The sequence below is a fragment of the Staurois parvus genome, unplaced genomic scaffold (assembly GCF_062004578.1).
Source record: "Staurois parvus isolate SC_StPar_1 unplaced genomic scaffold, SC_StPar_1.0 ptg001051l, whole genome shotgun sequence".
NCBI classification, from domain to species: Eukaryota; Metazoa; Chordata; class Amphibia; order Anura; family Ranidae; genus Staurois; species Staurois parvus.
The window spans coordinates 5,214,747-5,225,584 of record NW_028318847.1 but is presented as its reverse complement, the minus strand read 5'-3'; the positions used below and the strand labels follow the sequence as shown (position 1 = coordinate 5,225,584).

Genomic DNA, 10,838 nt, shown 5'->3' with positions numbered 1-10,838 from the left:
TATAAATATTCCAAAACAAGATGACAAGGACCTTTCGATGTGTAATCATTTATTCTGGCCATTGATATGAATTGATGCTCAAGTGCTAAACGCACCTACCATAATTGCGTGCTTACATGTGTTTAGAGGCGTCAAGTGTATTTTCTGCCAAAACTCTGCTGGTACTGGATGCACTGGCAGTGGGTTTTTTTCTTGTCTCTAACCTCGCCTGCCACTAAAGGCCTCTAAAAATGTATGTGTGCATTGACACATAGGCTAACATGCAGGGGAGTTTTGAGGCAGAAAACAAACCGCTAGAGGCCCCTAGGAGCAGCTGCAAAAATGTTCAGTGTGCAGGAGGCCTTATGATGAAGCCTAATTCCCCTAATTTTTTTCTTTTTTTTTACCATGCAGTGGGGTTGTGTCCCCACTACATAGATCAGCTGCTTGTTTTATATAGGGGTGGGGACTAAGCTCATACTCACTTGACCCACTGGTCCTATGGAAAACCGCGCTCCCCCGCGGTCCAGCAGTGGACTGTTCCTGTCTGTGGAACTCACATTGAGCATGCTGACATCAGGAACAGTCCATTTACAAGCCCACTGGACCACAGGGGGAGAAGAAAGAAGCCAAAAGGACTATCTTGTATAGGGAGGATCGTGGGTCAGGTGAGTATATCTTTGGTGTCCTCTCCCCTAGAACAAAACAATCATTTAACCTATGCAGTGGGGCTGGATTTCTGCTTTAAAAGAAAAAAACTGTTATTTCATTGATTGTTTTCTTTCTTTATTTTGTATTTTGCAAAAGGAGGAGACCAGGTAACAAATGCTGTTACTTTGTAGATAGCTCACAGGTTTGAACAGGAAGTCACACATTTCTCAAAAAAGTTAGAACTTCTGTGAAATGATGGCAAAATGACAAACCTTTTTCTAGAACCACTTTAATATATTTACGCCATTTACTGACATTGCATATACACTGATACATGTAAGAATATATCTATGATATGCTTATGAGGGGTGGGTACTTTTTTCTTTTTTCACAGTGGCAGCTAATGGGTATTTTGTAATTCCACAAATATTTTTTCCAAGAAAAATCCTAAAATACCCCTGTGAATTAAAAAAAAATAACATGTTATATTTCAAAAGAAATTTACTGCAAAAATATGTTATACAGTAAGCACTGGAAGACAGTAAGATGAGTATACACATAATGAGATTTTCAGCAAAAAGTAAAATGCATGTCAAGTCTGTTTTGCAGCTTTTATTGCACCTGTGTAGTTGAACCTTGGAGCGTAATAGTGAGTCATGCTAACATTTTGTCACACTGTGGGTATTGTTAACTTTTACATGATGTTTATACTGTATACTTTTGACATATTTCAAGCTGTCAGCACAAAAAAATGTGCTCTGTCAATACATTTCCCACTTTTTGTCAGTAAATGTTGTGGACAGAGGGCAATCCTGGCTCCCATGTACATAAGTATATAAAGTTAAAATTATTTATAGAAAGTTTTTTTTTTAATCTTTACAGTCACTAGTAAGTTTATCTGCATTAAAGTAAACCTGTGCCCAGGTCATGCACTGTAAACTATTTACATATTCTGTAAACAATAAATGTATTTTAAAGAGGAACTAAATGCATCATACTTACCTCTTCTCTAACGGTCCCTCACCAGTGTTGACATCTTCTCTCGGGCTCCTTCCAGGTGCTGTTTTTCAGATATCTTCATTAGACGGTGCTGGATGATGTAACTCCTGTGCATGCGCAGCTGTCAGTCAACCTGGCACACAGGGATGCCGCTGGTCTAAGCCACAGCACAGCTCAGTTTACATGCCACAGAAGACTGCAAGGAGGCAAGTATGTGTAGTTTATTGCAGAAGTGACATTGCATGACTCTTCTACAATAAATAGCCAATCTGAGGTTGTTTTAAAATGCCTTTAAAACAAGACCTGATTTATCTCTGTATCTGTAAGCATTGTGAAGAAATTAATTATCAAAATTCATGATGTAGGCACAGTTTTTTTTTAATGAGAACAGATCTTGGCAGTCTGCAGCCCTCTACTGTAAACATACAGCAGATGTTTCCAAGACTAGCAAACAACTGAAACCCAACTTTAGATTCTTTGTTGTGATCTTTAAGAATGTTTGAGAAGGAAAAACTTCATAGTAAAAGCAGCTAGAGAGATCTGGGATGTCTTGTTTTAAAGTTTTTATTTTACTGATTTTTAAAGAAGAATTAGAAATAGCAGAAGGGACTGTATTGGACTTATTACCTACTGCTGACACTCCACTGGAAACTATACCTCATGTTAGATACTCTAAACTGCTCCATTTTGTACACAGGTGTGGGGTAAGGCTTAATAAGTAAAAAAACATCAGATGAATTGCAGTGTTTACCTTCTCTCCCCAGTTAGGACCATAGCTGTTCTTCACAATCCAGTAAGGTATCTGTTTTTCTGTAAAATAAGTCTCATATCATTAAAAACAAAAATGTACATACGTGGTAAAGTTGTGATGTGGGTGGTGCTCAAGCACAACCAACAAACCATGTGAATATAAAGAATTACTGTAAATGTGCCTATTACCAAAATATGACAGTTGCAAATATCTTTCATTTAGATTACCCAAATGTCCTTTCTTCATATAGTAGCATAGCTAACAACAATAGTCCAATCTATGCTTTTTCAATCTTGATACAGAATAAACCAAAACAACAGGGCAACTGCCAGGTTGCCATTCTGGGAGGGAAAGAGGGGAATTTTCCTTATTTGTGCTAGTGGTTGAAGAATCACTTTCACATTTTACCTACTTCTTGTCACTGGCAACAGGAAAGAATTGCCAGATTGCATGGAATTTTTAAAACAAGTTGAGAAAAAAAATTTCTGAATTCAATATTATAAAAAGACATGTACCCATCTTGATTTGAGTTATTGTTTAGGCCTGGAAATAGTGGTTTTCCAGTGCAGATAATATTTTTATAACCCACAATTAGAACCAGTTTGGAAAAATCACGTGTACTCATTGAAATTACATAATAGTTTCCCCTTTAAAGGGTCAGTCCAGCCAAAAAGTCTGCTTGAGTCTGCTCACATGACGTGACCATTATGAGCAGATTCCAACTGTAATAATGGGCATTTAATGCATTTTTATAGTATAAAGAGAATGCAACAGGAGATGCTGGACCATGCAAACATGGGCAAAAATACCCTTTTATGTCAATAATTATGTCAGGGAGAGCTTACATTTTGAGTACCCAAGATATATAGGGTCACAGGGACCAACGCAGTGTAGCACCCTCCTATGAAGCTTGAGGGAGCTAAAGCCTTAATTGTCATTTAGAAGGGCTGAGTAGTAGCTCAGGTGTAAGAGCCAGAGGGTCAAATTGTGGTCAGAGCTGAAAAGCTCTGCATACCAGCTCTCTGTAATTTCCCCCTGTTCTAGAACTTTGGAGAAAGGTCTTGAAGCAGTAGGCAGATATGAGGAGTGGCTGGTCTGTACTCTTAGAGGATTCTGGCCATTCCCCAACAGGAGGCTTGGCTTGGGGCCGGGACAGCCTTTACGAGTAACTGAGCCTGCTCATCAGCAGGAGAGTTCTGGTGGAAGAGAGAGAAGGATATGAGGCTGGAGCCTGTGAGGGGGCCCAGATGGAGAGAGGCTCACCTGCAGTACAGGCAGAGAACCTTGGAGGGCTGAAAACTTGGACTTAAGAGGCCCCCTGAGAGAGTACCACCTATGTGGCAGGGAAGAAGTGGCCCAGCTAGAAGACCTGGTAGCAGACACTGGCAGCACAGGAGAGGGACCAAGTGAGTAAACCTGCACCCCCTGGACCAGTAAGGGGAAAGGAGCACTCTAGTGGGGAAATGGATTTGCTATCTTACCCAGGACTGTTTCACACTGCAGTGGCAGCACTGGATCCCCTGCCTAGGGATTCACCTAGTACAGCTGGATGAGAAGAGTCATCTTGGGTCTGAGGGTGGTACTACAGCAGATGCTGGCTAGCTCTCCAGAAGACAGACTTTGCTGTAAAGACTTTTACTTAGTTGCTAAGGCGTTTTGTCCTCAGTTGCCATTTCCCTTGGGCATCCCTTATACCCCTTACCCCATCCAAGTTCAACCCCTTAATAAAACCTCAAAACAAAGCTCAAGGACTGTTACTGTCTCCTGGTGCAAGTGAAGAAAATGTGTGCTGCCTGGCTCTGCATGACTATAGGGGGACCCAAATCTCTTGCAACTCCTAACAGGGTAGTGCTACATCAGTCTGCAATGATCTACTAAAATGTCATTTTTGGGTGGACTAACTCTTGAAGCCAATTGTCTGTACAGCAGTCCTAATATTTTATTTTACAGTATACAATTTCCTGTAATGAGGAAAGGTATAGGTTATCTTTTTTATTGATTTTTTTTTAAAGCTGAATTTTCAATTTCATTGTCCAATCACAGGTGGGTGGTAGAGATAAATCCTGGCTATATTTCTTAACTTCTGTACAGAAAAGTCAGCTCATTATCCCAACTCTGGTTAGCAGGGTTATATTTATCTCAGTAATGGACAGACGGAAATGCAAATTATTTGACAGATAAAACAACTCCAAAATATTTATTTAATGGGGTATTAAGTTTAGTTTAATCATGCAACTGCTGAATTATCTTGTTCTAGATCTGGACTATCTAATAAAAAAAAGCAAAAAACATTTTTTTGTACATATGTCTAAATCACATGTGTCAAACACAAGGCCCACTGGCCAAATCCAACCTGCCAGCCTATTTTATGTGGCCCTCACACCTCTCCTGCAGATGCAGCACCCCCCTCATCTCTGCCCTAAATTGTCTCAACAGTTGGCAACAGAGAGGAGGACAGAATTCCTTCACCAGATCCTGCGCTTCTTCATCCAGCGGCCCCCCCTCTCTGCATAGAGGACATAACTCCTTCTGCAAACCCTGCGCCTTTCTGCAGCTGAAGCACCCCCCTCGTCTCCACCTCACCCCCACCGCTCAGCAATCAGCAGATTTCGTCAGCTGACTCCATGCCTCCTCTGGTTTTCCTCCAGACCCTGCACTTTCCCCTTCCCAGCTCCATCCTCAGCTTCTTCCCAGCTGCAGTACAAGGTAAGGGAGGTGAACTGTGATGTAAGGGAGGGTGGGGGACTCTTGACTTCTGATGGAGGGGGGGTTCTTGACATCTGATGTAAGGGGAGTGGGGTGCTATGGACATCTAGACTTACAGATACAACTGGCCCTTTGAGGGCAACCATAATTCTGATGTGGCCTGCAATGAAATTGAGTTTGAAACCCCTGGTCTAAGTTGACAATGTGTTATATATGAATTATTAATACTTTTTTTCTTACTTTTCACATATCCTACTATCAAGACGGCATGATTTAAGTAATCAGGACTGCAGTTATGATGGAGATTATGTATGATTCCATTTTTGTAATGCTGCAAAAAAATTAAGAGATCATGTGAGCAACTTAATTTCACTACTTTGATTCTATGTTTACTATATTATTTTTCACTAACCTGCAGCAATGCGTTGTTGATAATTACTGTCAGAGTTCCATGGTTTCCAACATAAGTGACCATTTCTGGAAAAGAGATGTTTTTTTCAGTAACAAAAGATGGTGTACAGGAACCCATATATCTGACATCTGTGGTAGCTTTTCCCTTATTTTTTTTATTAGCAAATGTGTGTTCATTTATGAAGGTGTTAATTTAGGCTGAATGGTTTTTGGCCACGGAGTAAATCATAACACTGGTATGAGACACTGGTCAATCAGACAATATTTTATCTGTACACAATTAATTTTAGTCAAGTGTGTAGGTGGGGCCTAAGAAGAATATACTGGGCTGGGGGGAAACCACCACACAGTCCACAGGCACACTGTATTTATCTTGTATTAGGTACTGGAGTGTAATATACACAATGAGAGGACCAGGGCCATCTTTAAGGCAGGGCAAAAGGGGCAGCTGCCCTGGGCCCAGTCATTTTTGTGGGGCACAAAGCAGCTTCCCCATATTTGCCAATTGTCTTAGTTTACATACCCTTGTCCCTTGAAGTCTTCCTCCTGTGCTGTATCCTGATATCTCAGTGTGAAGTGCTGTCACTTTTACTGTCCAGCTCTGCCTTATTGCAGTGTAGAGATGACCCAGATTATGTCAGCATTCACATGTAAATAGCCAGCATTGATATGTCAATAGTGGTGACATTCATATGTAAATACTGGTGGCATTCATATGCATATTATGCCCCCCCTGAGGTCCTATCAACAATCACCTCTGATGAATGCTGCCCACTGGGGAAGTAAACAGGGGCATGCTTGACCATCCTGCCTGCAACTGTGGTCACTGAGCCTACCATCAGTCTGTTCTGCAAAGGTAGGCAAAGTAGTGCGGGTGGGGTGTACATAGGTAGGCAGAGAAGGAATTACAGTTTGGGATGCACATTAGCAGGGAGAGGATGTACAGAGGTAAGGAAGGTTGGTGCAAAGATGTGCAGAGCAGGCATGTAGAGAAAGGTGGGGGGAGGGGGGACTGGAGTGGAGAGGTTGGGGGATGTGCTGCAACCTCTAGCAACCAATCAGTGAGCCTTAATGATGTGCTGTAACCTCTATCAACCAATCCATGAGCAGTAACAATGTGTAGAAACCTCTAGCAACTAATCAGTGAGCTGTGATGTGTGCTATAACCTCTAGCAACCAGTCAGTGAGCAGCAATGATATGCTGTAACCTCTGGCAACCAGTGGCAATCGCTGCCTGATCTGCTGCAGTAAACTAATTTTGAGTCTAGCTGCTATTTATTGTTTGTTTCAGAGAAGGTGGAGAGTGAAATTGCATGGGGGGGGGGGCAAGAAAATGATTGCCCATGGTTCAATCAATATTAAAAACTGCCTTGGGGAGGAACCTGACCTGTCCCTTCTCATCCAGAATCTTTCCCTACTCTATTTATCCAGGACACCCACACACATGCTTCTGGTACACCCAAATGTCATAGGGCACCCTATTTATCAATTCCCTGTCAAGATGGCCCCAAAGATCTGACAAGATTTCAATGTTCAGACAACTTTCCTCCCCAAGTTTGCTGCTGGAGCCCACAAGAGGAGACAATTTTCTTTATAGAACTCCTCTCCACCTGGAGAAGTGGCACACTGCCACTCAAAGGTTGGAAAAATAAGCAACCTGCACTTGCCTACACTCTCCCTTTTAACAGATATAGTCCTTGGCATGACGAAATCAACACTTTATACAGAATAACACAGACAACCAGAATATTTCACAAAACATAGTCTGAATATTTAGCAGGCATGAATCCCCAGGTAGCACTGGCAGGAAGGCGTCATTGCCAATGGGCCAACTTCCTCAGGGACTCTGAGACCCTGGGCATTCTTCTCAGGTAGGGGTGTCCGGAGACAGTTCCTGTCAAACCTCTAAACTGGATTCTATCAGAGGTACTCACATGGAATAAAAATATATTTGAAATATATTTTAAAAATATTCTTCCCAAATATATTGACATATATTTGAAATACTACAATTTTGTCCTTATTCGATATAATTCAAAATATATTTCAATACATATATATTTCAATACACATATATATATTGTGACAGGAGGTCAGGTAGAACTAAGGGATGTGTCCAGGATGGGAGGTACATTTGTCCCAGGTTCATGTTATACACCGACTGTTTCTCCTTTGGTGCTGTGTAGCGAGCCTGGCTGGCTCACTAATGATTTAATGAGTTCAGGTGTAGTGAGTTAAGGGCTCTGGGCTCTATAAAACTCCCACGCTGCATAGAGAGAATGCTCCAACCTGGAACCAGTTTGCTGTGCAGGACAGACTGGGGAGCAACCAAACCATCCTGTGGTGAGAAAACCTGTGTGATCTTAGACTGTGTGAACAGCGATAGGCAACCTGTATTTGTAGTTAGACTCCCAGTGCGGTAAGGCTTTATTTTCTATTTGTTTTGCTGTTTTGACTATGTGCACTGTGTATTCACTGGACTTGTAAATAAAGCACCACTTTATTCACCAAGATCCTGCTGTTGTGCTGAGCCTCTTTCACGGTGCCCTGACCCATCCAGGGGGTCAAGCACAATCTGCTACTGAGCTAGTCCCTCACAATATATATATATATATATATATATATATACACATACACACTGCATGTTGAAATGCATTTTTTATATATTACAAAATATATGAAAGATATTTAAGAAAAATTTTTTTTTAACCATTTGCCACCCACCCTATGGCCGAATGGCGGGCGCAAATGTCATCAGCGTTCCGGGTGGACGCCATATGGCATCCTCCCGCACATGCGCAGATTGCGGCGTGATCTGTCACCGGCCGTGTACCTCGGACACGGCTGATGACAATTCTGAGTATTGGCCCCGTTGCCAGTACCATGTGACCTGCTGTGACCAATCACAGCAGGTCACATGACAGTTGTATACAATGGATGGCTTCATTCATGCCATCCATTGTATACTACTGGCTAGCTGTGAATGGTCACAGTTAATCACATGCACATGTCATGTGATTAGCTGTGGCCAAATCACAGCTAAGCACAAAAAGAAAAAAAAACCCTGAATGAATCGATGTCATTCAGGTAAATGCTTGCTTATAGCAAAGTAATTCTTTGCTATAAGCAAATTGTGTTAAAAAAAAAAAAAAAAAAAATACTGATCACTTCCCCCAAAGTAGCACAATGTTACTATGGTAACATTGTACTACTTTGGTCATAGTGAAATAGGAAAAAAAAATCTTAAAAAAAAGAAAATTTAATAAAAAATAATAAAAAAAAAAAATATATAATTTTTTTTTTTTTTCATACTGTCACCAGTCAGTGTCCCTGATCACCGCCATGCCAGTTATATGATGACACTGTACTGCACTGGTGACAATACAGTGGGGATCGAAAGTTTGGGCACCCCAGCTAAGAATTTGTATTAATGTGCATAAAGTGTAAATGATGGAAATAAAATCTAACTTTTGTTGACATATTATAAGAATGTCTAATCTGTAATTTGATGCCTTTTGGAGATTTTTCCATCTTTCCTTGGCTTCTTTATGCACATTACTACACATTTTTAGCCGGGGTGCCCAAACTTTCGATCCCCACTGTATGTAAAAAAAAAATAGTGAAACTAATGTTTTTAACTTTTTCATTTTCCGAAAAATTATGACAAAAAAATACAACTTCAAAAAACTCGCCATGCCTCTTATGAAGTACGTCGGACTGTCTACTTTGCAAAAAGGGGTCATTTGGGGGATATCTGTACTGTTCTGACATTCTTGGACCTCAAGAAATTAGATTGGCTGTCAGTACTTCAGGATTGATCAATATTCAGATCTATACCATAGTTTGTGAACTCTATAACTTTCCTACAAACTAAAAAATACATCTTAATTTGGGTTATTTTCACCAAAGACATGTAGCAGAATACATCTCGGCCTAAATTTATGAAGAACAATTATTTATTTGCAAACTTTTAGAACAGAAACAAAGAAAAACTTTTTTTTTCAAAATTTTTGGTCTTTTTTTGTTAATTTAGCAAAAAATAAAAACCCCAGTGGTGATTAAATACCACCAAAAGAAAGCTCTAGTTGTGTGAAGAAAATGATAAAATTTTAGTTTGGGTACAATGTTGTATGACCGCACAATTGTCATTCAAAGTGTGAGAGTGCTGAAACCTGAAAACTGGCCTGAGCAGGAAGGTGTAAAATTGCCCGGTATTGAATTGGTTAAATATGTTCAGTTTTTTTTAACATATAAAAAAGTAATTTTAACATATTTTTACATATATTTGTAAATGCGTTCCAAAAATGTAGATTAAATTTATTTTTAAAGACATATAGTATATTTGAAAATTTATTTTTTAAAATATTTTTCATATATTTTGTAATAAAAACATATTTTAACATACAGTGTGTGTGTGTGTATATATATATATATATATATATATATATATTTTGAAAGTAGATTTAAAATATATTTTTCTTCCATGTGGGTATAAACCACTCTAGAGGAGCCTCCCTAATCAGGGCAAGTCCCCATCCCGTCACCATCATGAACTGTAAAGTGTGAAGAAGGAGTCTGATTCAAAAACACAAAGTTGTAACATAGTCCGATGAAAGCGTTTCTGTAGTCCCCCCTGATCTTCCACAACAACATCAAACACAGGCGACCATTCAAAGGGTTGATTTGGCACTGATGCTCAAATATAGTAACTTGACTACTCAAATGTGGTACCTCAGCTTACGTCCTGCAAGGAGGACATATTTTCCAGCATCCTGCTGACTACACCAAGTGCAAGCAGGGCCTAAGAAGAATGCACCCAATTCGGGAGAAACACTGTCCAGTCTACCTGTATTAATCTTCTATTGGTTTAAACATTTACAAACAGTTTCAGTAATGCACTGATGAGAGAGGAGCAATAGAACAGCAGTAACAGAATATTCAGCTTAGCATAGACTGTCCCACAATTACAAGTACCAGAAGTGTGGTAGCATTGCACTATGTGACTGTTGACACAACCCCCTGCTATTAGCAGCTGTCCAATTTTCCTGTACTAGATACCAGTGTGTAATATTCACAGGGAGAGGACCCTGACTTGTTCCTTCTGGTCTGGAACCTTTCCCTGCTCTATTTATCCTGATTCAAACCATCGAGGTTCTGTCCCTGTCCACAAACACATACACATACTCCAGGCACACCCAAATGATGTGGGGCACCATTTTTATCTCGTCCAATGTCGCCGCCAAAGATCTTGCAGTATTTCATCATCCAATCGAGCAACTTTCCTCCCCAGGATGGCTATTGAAGCACACAAGAGGAGACACTTCTCCTTCCAGAACTCCTC

General features: G+C 40.3%; 1 protein-coding gene across 1 annotated transcript in view; it reads right to left on the bottom strand.

Annotated features, from left to right (window-relative positions):
* Nucleotides 1-903: 903 nt before the first annotated feature.
* CTSW (cathepsin W) overlaps nucleotides 904-10,838 on the bottom strand; it is a 45,834-nt gene continuing 35,899 nt past the window's right edge. Inside the window, exons 8-11 of the mRNA XM_089658101.1 lie at nucleotides 5,499-5,563; nucleotides 5,327-5,417; nucleotides 2,381-2,439; nucleotides 904-1,088 (exon numbers count right to left, since the gene is read on the bottom strand). Coding sequence (XP_089514227.1) covers nucleotides 990-1,088; nucleotides 2,381-2,439; nucleotides 5,327-5,417; nucleotides 5,499-5,563 — 314 coding nt within the window. The 3' untranslated portion in view covers nucleotides 904-989. The remainder of the gene's footprint in view (nucleotides 1,089-2,380; nucleotides 2,440-5,326; nucleotides 5,418-5,498; nucleotides 5,564-10,838) is intronic.